We start from the raw sequence: 21,811 nt of genomic DNA, 5'->3' as shown, positions 1-21,811 counted from the left end.
TCAAAGTTTCGTCTTGCTGGATTAACTTTCATCATGACTGTTAATTTAAACAGTAATACACTCTGTTAAAAAATGCCCTGGAGATCGACTAAAGCCCCGAGCAATCCACACCGCTTCCTGACAAAAAAGCCCATTATGTTAAGTTGCCTGGCAACAGGACTCCAGACAGTAACAGGAAGAGAGAGAGAAGAGAGAGGAGAAGAGAGAAGATTTCTGGCTAATATTGATTTGCACCAATATTGGCTCCAGGAAGTAACAGCTGGGCGACTGTAAGTTTCAAGCCTTTCATTTCACATGTGTGCTGCTGCCAGAGGAGCAGGTCAGGAGGGCGACAGCAGGGAGCGCATCGACTCCCAGATGACAGAGATGCTTCACGAATCGATACAGCCTGCAGCACGGCGCAATCTTTACCCCGCCTTGACTCATCCTTCCTTATTCTCCCTGCTCACTGTGTGCTTTTTTTCCACTGGAAGGGGAAAAAAACTTCTCTGCAGGATTCGGAGACTTCAAACTAGCTAAATGTTGTTTCTTTGGATCAAATGGAAGTTATTGTTTTTTCCAAGGCGTTTCATTTTGAGGCCTGTTGCGATCTGTAGGAAATGGCAAGAATTCTAACGTAGCTCCAAAACTATAGGGGGCAGCGTAGCCAATCATCGCTACTCTGTGGTAGCGACTGTATTCTTTTCTGTTATGTAGTTATCTTTGGCGTTAGCGAACATGGACCTATAACTAGTGGACACAACTTTCAAGGTTGATTCCTGGGAAAGCTGCTCAGTTGCACACTAGAGACTTCTGCCAACTAACTTCCTGTTTAGCAGCCAGCTAACATGAACAAAGATGAAATAATTTCATCGTTTGGCTCTTCTAGATTTTACAAATAATACTGGACCAAAAGACTTAAAATTATGACAATCAAGCACAGGGGTCGAGATGCTCAAAAATATATATCTACCATTTTACGGGTGCTTCTTTCACAATGTTAGCTTATGGGAAAAAGGTATTTTTGTGCCGCAGGGAATCACATGACGCTATAGTTACATTGTTTGGCCGCTATGAAAATAGGCTCCAAACCCTAACCAATTTACTGGGGGCTTGGTAGTGACTAGTTGCCATTAGCAAGTAGCTCAGTTAGACACGGCTGGACCCCTGACTGGGACTGAACACAGATGCCAGTTTAAAAACAGTGGATAAAGTATGGAGGCGATTTACAGCAGCTCTGACTATGACTCCAGGGATCAGTCGAGACAATAGGCGAGGACAGAGGTAACATGAAGCGGCGAGCTGGGCAGAAGCGGGAAAAAAACGGTGTGTATTTCCTTCCTTGACATTTTATGAGGTTTTGTTTTCTTTAACTCACTGCCTTCCATCTCTCAGCTGAAGCTATGGGGACCATCAGACCGATTCTTTGGTTTCAAAATCCAGTTTACTGACGACTGCATCATTATCTCACTCCCTGTCGTTGTCCTCACAGTTTCTCTGTTTGCTTCTCCTCACACATTTGTAAAAACATCCTCTTCACCTCCCCGTCCCTCCGACACACCACTCTAACACAGCAAAGTACCAGCTCCACACTCTCCCATTGGCTGGCAGTGACATCACTTGTGCAAAGTGTCGAGTCAGACTCCGGCTCGCTCTCTCTGACAGCTGATGCCCTCTTGTGTCTACAGAGGACACTGCAGTCCTTTAAAATAAAAAAATAAAAAACACTGCTGTGGTTTCACATCTGCAGATGTTAAACATGTCAGAGGCTGATAAGCAGAAAGGCTGAAACACACTGACCCCAGATCAGCGATGACGAGGAGCGACTTTCCCTTTATCTAAGTCATCTGATCCCGAACAAATACTGAGGATGTTAGCAAAGTAAATTGGCTCATGTTTTGTCTGCCAGTACAAGCCATTAGAGTGAATTAGACTGTAAGCCTTCCTGATTATTCAAGCTAACAGGATCAGGTTCAATCTCTCTGCTCTCTGCTGCTGATTGTCACTCACTGCTTGGTGTAATCTGCCCTCTGGTGTTCTCAGCTTCCAGCAGCACCACGATCTCATCTAATGTTTCATGTCTCGCTGATTTTATTGTTTTGATTATTTGATTATATTAGCAAATTGTGACTGAAAATCAACTGTCATGCCCTGTAAAAATCCAGAATTACTTCAACACTGTTCAGCAGAGGGCTAAAAGACATTATCAGTTCTATTTTTAATTGACTGATTGATTCTAAGTGTTGTTTTGTCCGACTAACAGCCCAAAACAAAAATATTCAGCTCACTATATTCTTAAGATGAAGAATTCAGACATTATAGAAGCTACAATGACACAATAATTGACATTTTTCACTGATAAATGCCTTCAAATTGACTATTTTTATACTTGCTGATAAATCTTCTGTCAGTGGATCAATAAAAGAGACTAATCATCATAGTGTTGCAGTTCAAAGGGAGACCCACAAAAGTCGTATTTGAGTAAAAGCAAAGATCCATCAGTCGCAGCCATCCATGCGAATAGTACTCGTGTAAAAGTCTTTTATACTTATAAAAGTATCTGATAATAAACGTACTTAAGTGCCATAAGTACAAATGAAAGTAAAGTATTCATACATTTACATTTGAAGGCGGCATTTTTTCTTCAGGTGAAGAAGTACAAACAGTTAAATTCATGTATCATTGACACATATAAAGATGGAGAACATGACTTCTTGATCGCCCCCTGGTGGCTCCCTGCTGTATAGGTCATGGATTTCTCCCCTTGATGACACTGACAAACTAAAAACTCAAAGTACAAGTCAAATAAAATGTTACCAAAAGGGGTTTCTGTTATTTTGGGTCCTTCATATCACACTGACGGATGTTTAAGGTTAATCTGTGTGATATTCTTTTTTTTCACGTTATTCATCTTTATATGTCTGTCTTAGATGATGACGATGGCGTTTAGGTTTCTTACCTTGCGACTGGTGTAGTGGGCGTGTTTGGCCAGTTTGCCGTTGAGTCCTTGCAGGAAAACCTCATCTGTGACTTTGCCCACATTCATGCAGGCTTCATCCAGCACGGAGAAGATGCCCTTATGCTGCTGCTCCACCAGATCCACGATGATCTGATTATTGAAGTAGTCGATCTAACAACAAAGGGACACAGAGGATAAAAGACAAAGTCAAAGACAATTTGTAAAGACAGAGAAACATCCAACCATAAAGCACATAAATGAAAATACAGTAGGACCAAAAAATATCCTCTGTACATGTTTCCAGGGGATTCCTTCTCGCTGATACTCTTCCTGTTCCTGCTTCAGCACCAGCTGGATGAAGAGCTGCTGCAGCTTCTCGTTACAGTAGTTGATGCAGAACTGTTCAAAGCTGCAACACAAACAGAGGAAAGCGAATGTTTCGGATTCACATACTGTAACATATTCTACACAAAGACGCAGGTGTTTTGATGTTTTTTTTTCTTTTTACACAGGTGGAATATTTGGTTTAATTCAAACCTGTTGTTCTGGAAGATCTCAAAACCATAGATGTCCAGCACCCCGATGACCGTGTTCTTCCCGTGGACTCTGGCGTCGTAGTTCTTCACCTCGATGATGTCGTTGATCCGTCCCACGATCCAGCAGAACAGACGCTCGTACATGGCCTGAGGACGACACAGACACATTCATCAGAATCAGTGTGTGTGTGGTGGATGATTGGCTGCCGGCACAGAGCAGTCTAGCACGCAGACAATGAACGGTCACAGATGCGACCGCCACGAGTGAAAATGTCACAATATCAGTGAGTCAGACGTTTTTGTTTGCAGGCCCACACTGCTGGTTTAAAATGTGCCCACATGCATTGCTTCCTCCACAGTCTCCAGCCTCTGTCTGGAGTCATAACATTGTGACTCACGCTCGTGTGAATCAGCGTGAACCGCTGTGAAAATATCGTTTAGTGAAATGTCACTACCCCGCGGACATCAGCAGGTCCGTGTTGTTTTTGTCTTTGTTGTGCGGCCTGACGGACGACCGCAACGTGTAATTTTGTGTTGTTTTTTTTTTCCCCCCAACATTAACCTTGGCGAGAGCGTCCCGTCCGTAGCTGGCCTCTTGTATCGTGTGCTGCTTCTCGATGACGTCTCGGCCCGTCGCCACGGTGCGGTACAGCAAGGCCTTCTCCACGTTCTCTTCTTTGGTGGACAGCAGCTCCCTGAGTATCGACACCAGCTTTGTGTTCTCTATCAAGGTCACGTCGCCGTCCACCCCGAAAGTCAGGTTGCCCTAGAAGAGAAGCCAGAGAGGAGGACGGCTTATTGCTTAAAAAGTTCAACATAAGGCAAGAATATCGATACCAACTACGTGTTTTTCCAAGGAAATTCTTCTGAAAATCAACATCTGGGATAAACTCAAACAAAACTGTGGTTAAACTTTGTCTCTATTTTCAAGTTTTTTTTTTTATTTACAGGGAACTTCCAAAGAAATGATGAGCAGCAACCTGCAATACAGATGTGTTAAAATGAACCATCACAAGATTTTAAATTGTGTGCTGCTTTTTTCAATGGACACAAGTGAATCCTCTAATCTTTATTCTCATTATCTTATCTTGGCAGCACTGGGCCAGTCTGGCACTCATTTGGACAAAAATCGATACACAGCACAACATCGAGACTGGCACACAGCTGGCGAGAGAGAGAAACAAGCAGGGATTTGATATTATCGAGTATTACCAGATGTAGGATGGTGGCCAGGATCTTGTAAACAGTCTGAACCTCGTCCCCGGTGAAACCAATCACTTTCATCGCATCAGCCACGGCTTTAAAATCCGCCCCATCGTTGATAGAAGACTGGAGAGGGAGGAAGGAGACAAGGAAACACATGTACTGGATCAGTCTCTGTATTGTGTTGTCAGCTTTTCAGCATCTCTGTGTTGTGCTGCATTTTTAGTTTCGTCCCACAGCTTCTTCTTCTTCTTCTTCTTTTCCCCTCCAATTAATCAGGCCGGGATATCAAATTCCCACGGTTAATTAAATTACAAACTGGAGCTTAACTGCGATGTGGCATTATATAAAAATAGGAGCCGCTGAGACACACAGCGTGCAAACCGCCACCTCGGCTGTTTGGTCGTGTTTTGTTCCATGACATCAGGCTGTTTGTCGCTGTCGAGTGGTTTCGTTCCTACTCATTAAGCCCGTGCAAAGACATCAGCGCACAGCCGAGCTCTAAAAACAAGAACCCTCCTCTGTAGAGCGTCACGAAGATGCTGATGAGAGCGGAAATACTTTTCCTACATTCAAAACCTTCAACTCCAAATATGTGATTGGTGTGGTTTGCTCCAAAAAGCTTGTAACACACATCTGAAGAGTCGCGTGATTGGTTGTTTTTCTGCCCTCTTGCAAACAAACTCGCACTCAGACTTTCGTTTTTTTTTGTTTTTTTTTGTGGTTTTCATGCGCTTCTATTTGTCCGACTGCGTGTACGCCAGTTGACTTTCACGTTAATTGTTTAGTCTACCTTAATCTGGCCTCCGACTTTGATGTAGTTGTAGGCTGTCGGGTCCTTCTGGATGTGAAGAGAGCGTAACAGGGAGTCCGGAGCTCCTCTGAGCAGCTGGTGACGGAGCAGAAACACACAAACTTTACATACACAAATTCACACAGTAGCTTTGTGTTTTGTTTTTTTCAGAAGGGCTACGATGTTTTAATTTAATACATATATACTGAAGATTTTCCTCATTCTCTCACACTCAACATCCAACACAAGCTGTGACCTCATTCTCACCTCCGTACACTCCTACGCGTAGGAACAAACTGCCTGTTGATGACTCAGAAATGCTGCACGGATTCATTTTTCCTGCCGGTCGGTTCAGTCTTACGCAAACAAAATAAAACGTTTGCATGCACACACACACATACACACATGCAAACAAACACGTGCACACACAAACATGTTTACCTGGTAGAATGAATGAAAGCTCCTCTCGCCTGACTGTTGGAAAATGACCCTCGACTGCAAAACAAACAAAACAGGACAGTGTGGAAGAAGGCACTGCAGTATGATGACGTCAGGGTGTTTACAATGTTCTTGAACCCTTTAAAGTGGAGCCATGTCCCTCGTCATAGGTTGAGCTTGTAAACAAAAAGAATTTTTCCCTCCAGACTGTTTTCGTTTGAACAGTTTTTGCGAGTTTTAAAGCAGAGACGCTGGAAGTCAGTCACAGTTAGAGGTGCTGAGGGGCAGTGACACTATTGTAAAGGGTGCATATTCATTCATTGTTATCTTATTTTGAAAGGACAGGACCAAAACATACAGCAAACTTGAACACAGACATCAGCAACACCATCAAGTTCAGTCAGCAACAACAAGGAGATGAAGAGGGGTACAAATTCCCCAGACTCCCTTATAAAATCGCTCAGTTCTGTGAGTTGTTGAGTTGGGAGAACATTTTTCAACTTTGTGAAACTCTGTCTATGACAACTTCTCAATCACTTGGGCCTTCTTGTAAATTCGGCATATGTTAACGACAACAATTGATGGTTTTCATTATGCTTTGACCCTAGTTTCTTCAAGGGGAAAACTCTTGAGTATTTCACAAGAAATACAGGCAAAATTAGAGAAAAGTCTTAACAAATCTAGTCCGTGTGGTGGAATAAATGCAAATGTCACACAGTATCTTGTTTATCGAGACACAACCCCTCTGATGTCCAACATCCTGGTTCCCCAGTGGGCGTCCAGACCCTCCAGGTTGGGATCAACTCACACATGCAACCAGGGACAAAGAGGAACATGGCCACCAGATGACTGGAACAGCAGTCCAATGTGGGAATTATCAGCACATTTGGAACCAATTCAATTTAATGCTTGGCTGAAACAACCTGTTGTATAACACAATATGTTAAACCTGTTTCCCCTTCTGCACTCACAGTAAACTCTTTATTGAACTAAATCAGTAAAGCAAACCTTCACTGTCACCACATTAAAGATTACACTGCATGACTGTCGTTGTTAGCCGACGTGCCGTTTACCTTTTCCAGCAGGTAGTTGCTGATGTGGCCTCCGATGGGATCCCCCTTGAAGTCAAAGTTGATGTCCATGTACTTGCCGAAGCGGCTGGAGTTGTCGTTGCGGTTGGTCTTGGCGTTCCCGAAGGCCTCCAGGACGCAGTTGGACTTGAGCAGCATGTTTTTTACCCTGTGGGGAGAAAAGAACGATATTACAGGTGACTCATAATGATGAAGGAACACCTGTAGACCCACATGTGAGACTACGCAAAGATCAAAAACTGCCTTCTACAGCGTTCATGTTTCAAGGCTTTTTAGTTTTATACTGAACCTTTTACCTAGAGTCTCTTATTGTTTATCTTTGGAATGTGTCACCTTTTTATACACCTGGATTTATAACCTGGAGGACGATAATACTGATGGCACAATCTAATCTAATCTAATCTCGTGAATTCAGATGCAAAACAGCTCTGTGGAAAGTTGTTATATTGCGGTGCCGAAGGTTAGCTGGCAGAGAGGAGATAAAACACATGCTGCACATTCTCCTGTGGCACCGACTGGCCTGCGACCCAAGTTAGATCATGATGACCTACATTTTACCAAATCATAATCATTACTTTACTACGTGACACCATCACGTCCAATCTGCTGAGTCATGTTTGTTTGGTATGTGTGGACTAGGTTTTATATATTCAAATGTTTCTCCAGGAGTTTTTTTTTTTTTTTTTTTTTTAAACGCCCAGCTGCGACAGTTGACCTTAAAACCTCGTTCTTCTAACACAGATCTTAACTTAATCTCTGACCTACATTCTCTCTACTACAAATCAAAGCTTCCCTCTTCACAGCTATCTACGTTCACCACAGTTAAACATTAGTAATATGACACAGTTTCTCCTGTTACGCCGTCAGGTCCACACCTACTCAGGTATGACGATGATTTAAGAGACTTTTACTGGCAGTATTTATTTACTGGAGGGAGGGTAACAATGATTTACTTCACACGACAATGGCTGTGATGAAATAAATAAAAAAAATGACCTGACCTGCCGTCTGAGTTCCTGTAGCTTTATCAGGAAACAAAGTTAGTTATTAAAAGACATTTTCATGACAGAAAATATGAAGTATTAGTTGATGCTGTCACAATGCAAATATCACAGGAAGCAAAAGGCTCCTCATCTGGGAAGATCTGATGTTTAGTGACCAAACTGAGCCTGTGCAGAACACTGCAACATGTTCAGGTGTGAAAGGGTCCATGGCAGCAGCTCACCTTTCAACTTCAGCCCTCTGATTGGGATTGGTGATAGCAGCGATGTATTGCATGATGTACTTGCTGGCTTCTGTCTTTCCTGCTCCACTTTCCCCTGCACACAGACACACAACGGGCAAATTAACAATCCAAACACCACCAAACCTCGAGTGGATTAAATAAGCGAACATTAAAGTTTGGACAAAACTGCTCAAACAGAAAAAAATACAACATAAAGTCAAAGGTTTCTGTCATCAGACGGCAAAATTAAGCCTGATTTGTTGCTTTATTTGGTTTAAGATGTTTTATTTAAACATTATTAAACATGATTTTGAGATTCATCTGTTCAGTCTGGTTTTGATTTAGTGTCTTATAGTTTTTATGTTTTTATTTATTTCATGTGTTTCATTGTATTTTAGTGCATTAGTCTAGTAAAAATAAGTTTGATTGATTAAAACGCTCATATACTTAAAAGGAAACCTACATATAAATGTATAGTTAAATAATCTGTTAAATACTTATGAAAGAGGTATTTTAGAAGAAAATACGACATTATGACATTAATGCTCCTGACATATTCTCATTTCTTTTACATTTCTAAGAAAAGATTCCATATTGTGATCAATTGTTTTGTTTTTCCTTTAAAAACATTCGTTTGTCTCTCTAAAGCAGCAGACGGACTGTAATGTCGTTCACAAATGAAAACTAAACTGTGTTTTTGTCTTGGTACGGAGGTTTTATGAGGGTTCAGTTCCCCCTCTGACCACCGAGTGGTGCTTCGTCCTCTGTGTGGTTTCTCTGGGCTGCAGCTTGTGACCACATGAAGTATTGGTTTGGAAAAAAAATGCATTTTATTTTTTACTTAACAGTGGTTTTATAAATATGTCTATTCTCTAGAACTCCTCTCAAGACAGAAACTATCTGAGGGTAAGAGGACATAACAGACTGCTACAGCAGGACTTTTGTTTATTTTTCCAATACGACAGAAATTCTTGTAGTGAATCATCTTCGTGTCCGGGCCGTGCAGGAGAGACAGGGGCTTCCCGTGATACCTGAGATGACGATACACGTGTCTTTGTTCCTCCTCTTCATGGCTTTGTAAGCAGCGTCGGCGATGGCAAAGAGGTGGGGCGGCCTCTCGTACAGCTCGCGGCCCTTGTACTGCTCGATGGTGTCACGGCCGTAGATGTTCATGGCACGGTAAGGATTGACGGACACCACCACCTCGCCGATGTAGCTGTAGATCCTCCCCTTCTCAAACCTGAGGAGGCACAGATATGGATCACTGAGATATGGAAGAAAAACACTTTTTATATGTATCTGATGAGCCGATAAACAGGAGAACCCTTAATGTCAAGAGTGTTTGAAGTGTAATCTGTGTTGACGTCCTCAGACGTGAAGATTATACCAACATTTTTCTGCTGAACAAAAGGAAGAAGAGATGCTTCTGGTCTCTCAAGAAGTGGTTTAAGATGGGACAGACAAAAAAGGAGCAAAATAAAGGTGGAAAAAGAAGATGAAGAGATGACAAAGATGGACAAGAAAGAGACGAAGGAAATGCAAAAGAAAGAAAACTGATGAAACGTGCACAGGTGGAGACGAAAACAAAAGAAATAAGCAGAAAAATGAATTAAAAGCAGAGAAGAGATGAGCTGTTCGGTTCAGTCACTCCCTCTTCCTCCCCTCTTCATCTGGGTGATTTCCAGCTGAAAGGAATTTTGTCTTTGTGGTCAGAGCTGATGACTTTACATCATAACAAGCTAAACATTAGCCATTGTCATAAATCTATCAGATGCCGTCATTGCTCAAATAAGTTCACCATAAAATAGTTCACCATCTGTCCAAGGACACAAGTTTCTATGTTACAGTCTCACAGACAGAGGACTGTTGACTTTTAATCACACTGTCAGTCACTGTCAGTACAGGAGGCACGTTACATGAGACAGAGTTTTAAGTTCAGTCGATTAATTGACTTTGATTAATTGTTTTTTATTTATTTTTAAGCAGAAATGTTAAACAGCTTCTTCAACATCAGGATTTGCTGATTTTCTTTGAGGAGTCTTTGGGTTTTGGGACGAATCTGAAGTCATCACGTTGACCATTTTTTAAAAAATGTAATAATAAATCATGAAACAAAAACAATCCCTAATATCAGACGCCAACATGATGTCAGTGAAGAGATCCAGCTTCTGCCTCCTCTCTCTCTCCTTCCTGTCCACATGCTTTTGTGTTGAGGACAAAGGTGTGCCTCCAACTTTGTGTCAGCTGTTTGTGTTCATCCACTTCCTGTTTCCTTTGTGCACAAACCCAGGCCCATAAAGAAACGGTGTTAAATAAATGTGACCGGCCTTCACGGAAACCTGATGTCCAGCCTCATCCAACACCTTTTTGGGGATGAATCTGGAAACTGACGCTCATGTTGGACCTCACCGAGCAAATCTTTGCAATCGGGGTCCAAAAATGCTGTGGCGAGACTGAAACCAGAACCAGAAGTAATCGTAATTATCTCCATTATCATTATGTTCTGGTGTCCACACACTTTTGGACATATACGGTAGCTTTGCCTCAGTTTCTGTGCCCTTCTCTCTCTCCCTCCCTCCACCCCGGGCCGCCTGCCTCACTTCCTTCCTCTCCTCACAGAGGACCAGGATCCCAGTTTCTCTCCACAGAAAAGAATGGCCTCTTTCTTCACAGCTGCCAAACCTCTGCCGCTGCCTGGCGAAACAAGGCCAGAGGCACATTATTCCAAAGAGACGGTGCTAACAGGCCAAAAGTATTCGTGGCTGTGGGTTTGAAGCGACCGCCAGATAAACTCAGTCGAGCTCATATTTGCTTAAACACGAGCCAGATGTTGAGATATCATTTTGTGATTTACCGGGAGAGCGACACATCAAGCGCCGATGAAAGCACAACTTCTGTTCAGTCAAAAGGACCTCGAGGCCGCTGACAGACGACACTGTTATAGTTTATGAGCGTTTCCTAAACCTTGACATGTTTGAGCCTTGACTCCTGTAATCCATCTGATCTTCTCTAAACTAAAAAGTAAAAACACACACAGCGTCAGGACAGTCAGGCAGCTCGTACTGTATTTAAGAGCGTGACAGTTACAGAAGAATAGATAACTGGTACGTAACAGCATCTTGCTCTGGAGTGAGAAAACAACAATGCTACAGTACATGCACTTAACACACATTACTCCGCAGCACATGTTCGGATTAGCTCATCCTTGTGTGTCAGATTCAAGAACCAGCATTTATACTGTATGTGCACGAACTGGCACGACAAGCTGACAATGACACGAGATGCTCATGTGTCCCGGACACTCGAGCGTCTCTCTGCAACAGTCCTCTATTATTATACTCTACATATTTATGCCAACAAATTATGTTCGTGTTATATTACAGCTAATTACAAAATGATGCAGCTGTGTTTTAGAAAACCCGTTTGCATTTATTTCTGAGTCACATCAACTTTTTGTCGTCTGCGCAAGTTTTACGTCTGTATTACTTGTTCGGATCTCTTGATTCAGATTGAACACATTACCTTCACTTGTTTATTCAACTTTTATACATTTCACGCAGAGAGAGGCCTGTGGATTTTGTCCCCTTATCACTTTCATTGGAAGCATGTTTCCAAAAGGGATCTGGAACAGGAGGAATGATGCACCTGATTACAATTACAGACTAAAGAAATCAAACTTGTTGCAAGTTGAAAGAAAATGCATGGAAACGCAAGAAAACCTCCTGATAAAGACAAAGATCTAATCTCTGAAGCATTTACCATCGTCACCATATGATCATTTTTAAATCACAGCCTTCATTCACTCTGGAAAGAACTATTGCAATCACAGTGAGTTTGACTTGTTGGGGTCTGAACCAAACAAACATCTGGAGAACGAGACTGACAGTATCAGCCAGTAAATCTCTGCAGCGCTTCATTAAAATGTGTTTTAAAACATTTGAACTTTATGAGAAAATAATTACGCTTCCAGGCCACATATGGGATTTTGATACCGTGACGATTGACTGTGAAGCCAAACTACAATCAGGAGGGCAGATTACAAACACCGAGCATGGTGGCTATGATTCCTCTGAACATGTTGGCTCTTCTGCAGAAAAAGACCCATTGTGCCGTCCCCTCCCCTCGGTCAGGAGGCTGCTGTGTGCCCGCTCCATTGTTCCGACGTCAATCGGAGGTCTTTGTCTGAGACAGGCCCTGTGTGTCCCCCTACACGGGCCGACGCAGCGAGCTGCCCACTTAACGCAAATGTACAATAGCTCCTGGAGGATTGTCCACAATGGCTTAACATGACGGGAGGGGCGTGTCTGGAGTCCCAGCTGGGTAGAAGGTGACGAGGTCTGATGTACGTAATGACAACATCCACAGGTAGTTTCCATGTTGGACACTGAGCTGATTCCACAGAGGCCGTGTGTACACTGAGACGGGTCATAAATGCAATATTTCATCATATATTTCACCTATATGGAGTGATGTGAGGACATTTTACACTAAGCTGATATTCCTAAACTCCAGCTACCTCTGTGTTAAGTGCTATAAGTCATAAGCAGCAGTGATTTATGGTTATTTATGATTTTATTTTTTTACATCAGTGTGATGCTGACAGTGTTTCAGGCGTCTGGGAACAGGCTTATGAAACATCATGAGGTATTAGGTGTTTAATTCAATGTTTCTAGCAGAAACAGACAGAGCCATCTCCGGGATTTATCTCTAGATTAATTCTATATCAGATTTCCAGGGGGAGTGTTTGTAAATCCTGACACAAAGACGGGTGACAAAGTGAGGGAAAGCCCTGATTAGATAAGCGAAGCTGGTTTGATAAGTGTGATTAAAATGATGTGAGTCATTTGTAAACCTGTGCCAAGATGTTCTGGAGGGATGTGTTGAACCAGCACCATTCTTGTCGCTTGTGCCAGGTTTTTATCACCTTCAATTAATGATTAATAAAGATGATAAGTTCATGTTTCAGGCTTACAGATCTGTATTCTAACATCATAAACATACAAAGTGTCTGAAAGGGTTCGGAGTCCATCGCAACTCACCCGAAGTCTGACTCTGAACTTGTCTGATATCTAAGCAGCTGCTGAAGATTAACAGTTATCAGATGTGAGGTGACACAAGAGAAATAAATACAGCTGCTGCTGCAACGACTGTATTAACACAAGAGATTTCGCTGACTGACAGATGAGCAAAACTGCAAAAATCAGTTTGTGCAACGAGCCAGATTGAGGCCAAATCATTGTGCGTGAGTCAGAGGAGATATCAGAGTAAATGTTTTCATAAAGGGGAGTGTCAGTGTGGCATTAACAAAGCACGACACGCTGGACAAACAAGCCGCAAACACAGCTACGCAAAACCATCACAGATCAGGTGCACAGGTGTTTCCTCCCCCACACCTCTGACTTTGGAAGAGAAGAGAGAAGAGAAGAGAAGAGAGAAGAGAAGAGAAATCAATCAGCTGGAGTGTGTCGGCTGATCCATCTGTTCCACTCTCATCTAGGAGGATTTAAATGGACACACAGGACAGAGATTAGAGAACCTTATGGGTCGTAATAGCCTCTAGAAATGCTATTTATAGTCGCGTGAAGGCGGAATGAGATTTGTAATTGGTAACGCGGGCATCTGTCTGTTTGTTTCTGAAGCCACAGGATGGATAGATGGATACAGGTTGAGATGCGAGTTCATAAAAACTGGACGGGAGGGTTGATGATCCATAAATCCTCCCGCTTACAATCAACCTCCATTCAGCCTTCATCTCTCCGTCCGTCCAGCTGTGAAGGGAAGTGAGTCTAAACTGGTCTGACCTGCAGCCCTGTGATCTCTCTCCAAAAAAACAGAGGACCCCTCCCAAGAGCTGCCAGGAAATGAGAGACAGGCGGGCAGAGCGAGGAGGGCGACGAGAGGGAGGGAGGAAGATCATACGTGAATGCACTGATCGGTAATTGTGAGACATCTGATGATTCATGTGCAGGCTCCACCTCAGGGATGTGCCGTCATCAGACCGTGGCGAAGAATTTCACGACGACGGCTCATTTTCGTGATAATCATCAAACTTTTCCGGGAGTTTCCTGGTCAGTGAAATGTTTGACTGCAGCTCTAGTGGAGGAATAACATGAAATACACTGAAACACAACACAGAAAAACGCAGGTTGATGGTTTGAAGTAGAAGATATTTGAATGGAAATTACTTTAAAATATCTGAGTCTCCTGTTTTCTACCTGTTCATGTTCGGAGTTTCTTTCTGGGCGTTCAAAGTTAGAAACAGACATGAAATCAAGCACAGAGTTGATTACTTTTTGGTCCTGGTACCCTCATAAAGCTAAAAATCTTTAATTTCAGGATGTTGAAGTCTGGGGCGTTCTTTCACGGTTTAAGATCAGACCCACCTGTATCAAAGACTTTCTCAATTGCAAGAGCTTTGTAGCAACAAACAACAGCCTTTAAAGATGAACCTTTCTTATTCTAACGGATCTTCGACTGCTTCCTTGAGTACCTGGGAGCCACGAGGATCACATTTACACCTGGTACTGAACTGTGATCTGTATTCCAGCACGTTTCAAAAGGACAAAACTGGGACTAAACTATAACTTGTTGTGTTATTGAAGCACAAAATGTATCCGGCTCTTTTTTCTTGTGTGTTGGCGTCAGTGTCACTCACATAAAAAGCATCCTCACTGCTCTCTCTCACTCAGCATCCGTAAACTACCAGCACTCCTGCAGGTCAGTGAGCTACTGTTAGCGTAGCGAGTCATGGGTAGCTACCCAGACGAGGAGCTGGTTCTACGGTCTCGCTGTGACTCTGTCGCTCATAAAACCAGATGCTGACAGCTGTGCAGAGATATTTAAAAAAAAAAAAAAAAAAAAAAACGGACTTCAAAGATTTTTTCTTACACAAAAACAAAAGCAGAACTGTGACCAATGTTTGTCACTCTACCGAGGAACTGTGTCTGCCTGCGAAAATACCAGAGGAAACCCTGACGCCACAAACACGCTGACGTACCTACACACACACACACACACACACACACACACACACACACACACACACACACACACACACACACACACACACACACACACACACACACACACACACACACACACACACACACACACTCACTCCCCCTCAGATGTGAATTACAGAGGGGAAGCCGAGCACAACCGCTGTCTCCAATCTTGTTTGGGTGGGTCTCTTTAATGGTTAACTTTAAGGAGGAGCGCCACCGATTTATGACATTTTCTCACCAGCAGCCCCTCCCCAGCTCTCCACACGCACAGAAAAACCGCCTGAGAGGAGAATTAAGATGTAAAAGTGATTAAAATAATGACGTGAGAACGACAGAGACCCTGAACATCTTTAACCCCTGAGGCTGAACACACTGGAGTAATTATCACATTTGATATGATTATATTTATTACTTTTATTACCTTATATGAAAAGGCAGAATTTCAAGGAGGCTGAGAAAGTTTATCCACAGTTAAATACATCTTCATGTGTTCACGCCATAAAAGTCTTCCTGTCCTATATCGGACTGTTCTGGTTCAATCTGTGGCCCATATTGGCGCGAGCTGAGCCGGCACGTGTCGTCATCGTGATGTGTTTGAACTCTGGGGTCATTCTAGGAATTATGAAGTAGATAATCTGTGTCTGTTCCACTTTTTTTTTTTTTTTTTTTTATCTCTCAGGGTTCATTACCATCACAGCTCTTGTTTAGACTAATAGCAGTATGCTTCAGGGGGCTTATCCCCCGCGGCTGCTGCGTAAGGAACATCTCGTCTTTCAAAAGTTGTTGTGTTTTTTTCTCTTATTTTTCCATCTAATCTGTGCGACGGGACTCCGTTCTGTCCTCACTTTTAAATGTTTGCAACGCAAAGCAGATGACAGATTCAGGAGAAGATTTTGGAGCTGCAGCGATTAGTCGGACAGATGATGATTAAATTAGTGTTTTAATCACTTTTCAAGCAAGCGTGCCAAACATCTGGTTGTTCCAGCTTCTCATTAGGAAAGTTTTTATTCGCCTTATATGATAATAAAGTGAATATCTTTGGGTTTCGGACTGTTAGTCAGGTTAAATAAGTTATCTTTACGACATCATTTTTGGCTCAGGGTTTTTACTAAATTTGTTGATATTTTATTGATAAAACAATAAAAAAAAACACTCTATAATTCTTAAAAAGCTGCAGGAACTGTGCTGTTGTTCACCTTATCTGCAAGACTGGAATGTAAAGTTTAATGTTTTAAATGTAAAGAAAGTAGTTTTCTGCATTTTACCTACATTATCCCAGAGGAGCAGCGAGCAGCATCCAGGGACCAAGTCCAGAACTTAGCCAGTACCTGGGTCAAGGCCGCTGACTGGAGAATTAACCCCACCTAACTGGGAGAAAGGGGGAAACTGGAGCAACTGGAGGAAACCCAGGAGAAATCGCTCCACACAGAAAGACCCTGCTCCAGCTGGGATTCGAACCCTTTACCTTCTGCACCACCACGCCTCAGGATAATCCATTTCTCCCTGGAGTCATCTCATCATTCACTACGCTCTGCTGTTTGAAGGGATCACGACAAGCTCATTGTCATTCACAGCAAATAAACTCAGCGGATTGATGAGAGAAGCTAAAAGTTTGGCAGATGGATGCGATGATAAGCGATGACAGCTCTCGACGGATGTGAGGAAGACAACAGCGAACAACAGTAAATCCAGCATCACTTCTCAACAATCGTGTCAAATCTGGTCTGACGCCGTCTCTGAGGGGGTTATCAAGTCAGATAACGAGATCGACACAGCCAAAGCAAACACAACATTCAACTGATGGCTCATAATCCTGAGATGATTCAGTACTGTAACTGATGCAATTACTGTAAACTGAAAATCAGTGAATAATAAACTAGTTAGTGATCTCTGCATCCGTTTCCTTGCTTTCAATAATCATAAAATTATGCTTAAAGCTCTTAAAAATGGCATTAAAACATACGTAAATCACTTAACCTTACATTTTTCTTGAGAAAGAATATTGAGAGAGCAAACTGGAGGTGCTGAATACATTTCCACACATCCAATTTAACTTTATTTTCTGGCGAAGACCATGGACAAGCTGTGCAGCAGTCAGACACGATGGGAGGTTTAGGGATTTTAAATGACTGAAACGATGCAGACTCCAAAATAATCTGCTAATCTGTGCAGGACTATAGACTATGGACATTTCTTTCAAATTCACCAGATCAGTTTATCCCGAGTGTTTGAATCACCATGTATCTGAAGTGTGTCGACCCGCTAACATGACACACGTGTGTTGTTGAACATCTCACTCCAGAACCAGGAGCCTCCATCTGCTGCTGTAACCGCCTCCACTCGTCTGGTTTCAGGTTCCCCCCCCATCAGATTTTCTGGAAAAACCTGGCTGCAGGGATCTGCTCCCGTTCAGCCACAAGGCGTTGTCAGTAACGGGCTTGAGGTCGCGGCTGTCTGCGGGTCAGCTCGCAGTCTGACACACAGGAGTTCCACGTCGTGTTTGTCGTGTTGTCACCGCCACGCTGAAACAGGAACGGACCGAACACAAACTGATGTGGGAGCTCACCGCTGGGTCGTAGTCTGACCTGCTGAGTGGAAGCAGCTGTGACAAACTGCTCCTGCAGGCAGTTAGGAAGATTGTTGATTATTGTATGAACTAAATCGTCGTGTGTTATGTTGTGCACAGCCGTCCATTCATCACCTCTGAAACAGCTATTGCTCCTCAGAGGCTAATAAAGGTCCATTCTGCTGCAGGACTGAAGTTCAGTCTGAGCATCAGAGCGGGCTTTTGTCTCGGGCACATCGGGGTCGTTTTCATTCTGGAGATCCACCAGAAACTAGTCCAAGTGTCGCTCTACTCCACCTTCCTCTCCTCCGCTCCACTCTTTCATGTACAGTGTGACAGAGGCCTCCTTCACGGTCTGCAGCCGTCAGACATCTGGGCTCTGCATTAGGGGATTTTCCGCTGCTTTGTAAAGCCTGCTTAGTGCTACACAGCAGCTTCCAGACTGCCTGTAGGAGACGCAGCCCGTCGACACATAACACATCCAGCCCTCCCTCGGGCCCGACATCAATCTTCTCCCAGAATCAGAAGAGGTAGTTTCCCCTGCTACCGACACAGCTGGCCCCCGCGCTGAGACTGGAGCAGGGAGACGCGTTACGTAAGACCCTCACACAGGGCGGTTATAAATCCTGAATTGTGCGTTTCAAGAGGTTCACCACAAAGATGTGTCACAAACCAAAATAATACAATGATGTAACACAGATACAATCGTGTAACACAATGTCTTCTGACCATTACATCATCTTTTTATCTCCTGATGACACGGGCTCGAGTAAATCTTCTATTATTTGATGTGTAAAGGTTCCGGTTTGAACACAGGACTGTGTTCCGCTCTCCTGCACTTTAATGACGCCGCGTCTGGCTGTGAGGAAATTATGGTTGTAGCGACTAAAAAACCTTCTGCTTTCATTCCTTTAAGAGTCAGTTTGACTGATAAAAACTATATTTTGTATTACCCTGATACTCTAAAAGTGTGATATTCTCTGAAATTATTATTATTATTATTATTATTATTATTATTATTATTATATTCTCTGACATTACAGCTGATGTACATATTTTGACTGATTTTACATTTGCAATATGATTCCCGATTAGTGTAAATTATCATTTTTGTATCACAATACCAATTTTCACTGATAGATGATACACAATTGTTGAGGTCTGGACCAGACAAACTTGTTTTCTTCCATCTGGAGAAGAAGATTTGCAGACTTATCTTGTAACACACCTTCATATCTACACTGGTTTACAGCAGCATTTCACCTGCTTTACTTTGAGAAGACCCCATTTTTCTCCAAGTCTGTCCAAGGTCAGATTCTACAGCAAAAACTCTGCGATAAGGAGCTCGATATCAACTCGACCTCTGCATCCAATCCATACATATCAACCAGGGTGTGTTAAACCTGGTTTAGTTCAAGTGGATGCTGAGACAGGCAATGATTTTGCTTCGGTCACCATCTTTCCTGTACGCGCTCTGCAGGAAAAAAAACACACAACTGTTTTCACGTTGTAGCAACAGCACAACATGAACACGCGAGGACAAAGTCATAAGTTCATGCTTTAAAAGCAGCAGAGAGCCTGTGTTCCTCGCACTCACACTACAGGATGTTCCCATGAGGCTGGCAGGTCCGGATACTCGGGGGAAATGGGAGCCATGTGTAAACAGCCTGGCTGCAGATCAGGTGGCTGACCCTCCTTTCTTTGCTGACTGGGATCACAGCCATGCACCCCCCCCCCCCCCCCCCCCCCCCTTTACACACACACACACACACACACACACACACACACACACACACACACACACACACACACACACACACCAGGCTGTTACCGTAACACTGGATTCAATAAACGGGCTCTTTGGTGAAAGCACGAGAAATCAAGGGAGGAGTCATGGTGGGGTTTTTTTTGGGTCCTGGCTACCCGCCTGATACAGAACCTGTTTATGCTTTAACACACTGGCCCGGCAGCGGCTGATGTTAAAAAAATCACAGTGGGCTTGGAAATGAAAAAGGGATGACTGGATAGATTTAGAGAAACAGAGAGGGAAGAGAAGAAAAATGAGCCCATCCAAGAGAAAACCAGACATTACTCAACATGCTATTTCAGGAAGGCACTATGATTTCTATCAGGGCTAAAAGAAGGGCAGAGAAGAGCACAAAAACAGGCAGACGGACAAAGAATAACAAGAGAAGAGGCAGCGGGAGGGAAATATGGGCCGGGACAGAAACAATGGGATTATAGGGAGCAAAAACAGTTTACTGGAAACATTTACTGGAGGTAAAAGAACCAAAACAATGATGTAAAAATAAAGTGCGGTATTCAAAAGTAAGAAAAAACTGATTATATCAGCAAAATGTTTTTTCACAGATTTGTTTTAACTACTTCATATACAATTTATTAGTGTAGGAGCCGTGAGAAACACGACACACTGCAAATGTTTTATGCTTCTCTTATTATGAACTGTTCTTTTGAGCAGCGGCATCTCATTTGTGAGTATTTTTATGTCAGTATGGTCGGACAAGACAATTAAATCATCTTGAAATAAACTTGGAAGGAGGGAAACTCTGATGCACACATTTATATTTATCTTTTGGATTTTTGTTTGGGAGTTCAACTTACTGCAACAACTTGCAGACAAAGGGTCCCAAGAAGTGTTCTAGTTTAACGTACAAATCATACAACTTTAGTGCGTTAAAATGTCGCTGTGTTGTACATTTTGTTGAGTTGCACACCTACATTGTCCTTGATGTTTCCAATAATGTTCGGCCCCAGAGGGATGTAGTTTACTCAAGGAAACATGAGAGGGTCGGTGAACGTGACTAAACGTAGCGTGAATAAAACATCACCTCATCTGTGTCAACATTTCTGCCTGAGTCACCTCGGATAGATAGTCATCAACAATAACTCCCATGATCCCGTGCTGCTTCGCGACATCATCACAGCATGAGTTTTGTTTTTTTTTTCTTTGTTTTCCGGCAGCAGAAAATGCATGCTGTGCTTTTAAGCGGTTATGTATCGTATGAACTTAGCTCGTCATGATCTTTTTAACATCCTGGAATTTGAAACGATAATAATTTTGACCCCTTCCATTGTTTCTGTCTCACGAGAAGGTTTTAATGTTGTTAGGTGTCACATTAAAGCTGTCTGCCTCATGATTTAACAACCAGCCACATCCTCTGTCTGCAACATTACCCCAAGACACAACTTCCAAGAAGCCTCCCTCAGCGGCCCACACACACACACACATACACACACACACACACACACACACGAACAACATGATACACGATGCATTCATGCGATGCTCTTATCTTCTATCTGAGCCTCATTCACCAAAGTTACGAGCGTGAAGTCTTTCAGGAATCGGCTTGCGTGGTCGTCGTGTTGGGGAATCCCTAATGATGCGTGTGAGTCAGACGGTGATGATCCACCATGTGTGTGGGTGTGTGTGTGTGTGTGTGTGAGCGGGTGGGTCGTTCCTTTGTGTACGCCCGTGTGTCCCAGGTGGCTGTGATGTCATTCTTCACCTCCCCTCGGTGTTGTTTTGTTCTCTCTCGTCCACCTGTTGGAGTCGTGCCCTGAGCCGCGGTGGGGTGGAACAGCCTGCTCACTTTCACAGCCAGCGCCACATCACTTCACACACACACACACACACACATGCACACACACATGCACACACACACGGCTGGATTATTTACCTCCACTAGGTAATGCACATATTAGTCCCTTCAGCGGTCTTCAGACAGCGGTGGAAGGTTACTCAGTACACTTGAGGTACTTGTACCTGTACTGATCAAACCCCCCAGAACAGCTACTGACCTAGATATTGTTTCTGAGGTCAGTAATTAACTTTGAACCCTCTTCTAGCACAGTTACATTTGAAATCAGAAGAACTACAGTTAAAAATTCCCTCAGATATCGCACTCACGTCAGGGCTATCACTGGCACGGTGCCGTGAAATTTAAATATTAACCTGATTAAGCAGTCAATGCCAAGTTCCAATAATTCAAACTA

At 43.1% G+C, this 21,811-nt stretch overlaps 1 protein-coding gene across 2 annotated transcripts in view; it reads right to left on the bottom strand.

The window, feature by feature from the left end:
• The window catches only part of myo1d (myosin 1D), a 100,611-nt gene that overhangs the window by 70,756 nt on the left and 8,044 nt on the right, over positions 1 to 21,811 (bottom strand). For both annotated transcript variants that reach the window (XM_037080355.1, XM_037080356.1), the window contains exons 2-11: positions 9,256 to 9,464; positions 8,225 to 8,318; positions 6,982 to 7,147; positions 5,912 to 5,965; positions 5,471 to 5,566; positions 4,687 to 4,803; positions 4,037 to 4,240; positions 3,476 to 3,621; positions 3,233 to 3,347; positions 2,939 to 3,109 (exon numbers count right to left, since the gene is read on the bottom strand). In XM_037080355.1, the coding sequence (XP_036936250.1) occupies positions 2,939 to 3,109; positions 3,233 to 3,347; positions 3,476 to 3,621; positions 4,037 to 4,240; positions 4,687 to 4,803; positions 5,471 to 5,566; positions 5,912 to 5,965; positions 6,982 to 7,147; positions 8,225 to 8,318; positions 9,256 to 9,464 (1,372 nt within the window). The remainder of the gene's footprint in view (positions 1 to 2,938; positions 3,110 to 3,232; positions 3,348 to 3,475; positions 3,622 to 4,036; positions 4,241 to 4,686; positions 4,804 to 5,470; positions 5,567 to 5,911; positions 5,966 to 6,981; positions 7,148 to 8,224; positions 8,319 to 9,255; positions 9,465 to 21,811) is intronic.

This window comes from Acanthopagrus latus, chromosome 20 (genome assembly GCF_904848185.1).
Source record: "Acanthopagrus latus isolate v.2019 chromosome 20, fAcaLat1.1, whole genome shotgun sequence".
Lineage (NCBI taxonomy): Eukaryota > Metazoa > Chordata > Actinopteri > Spariformes > Sparidae > Acanthopagrus > Acanthopagrus latus.
This window is presented reverse-complemented; position numbering and strand designations above follow the sequence as displayed.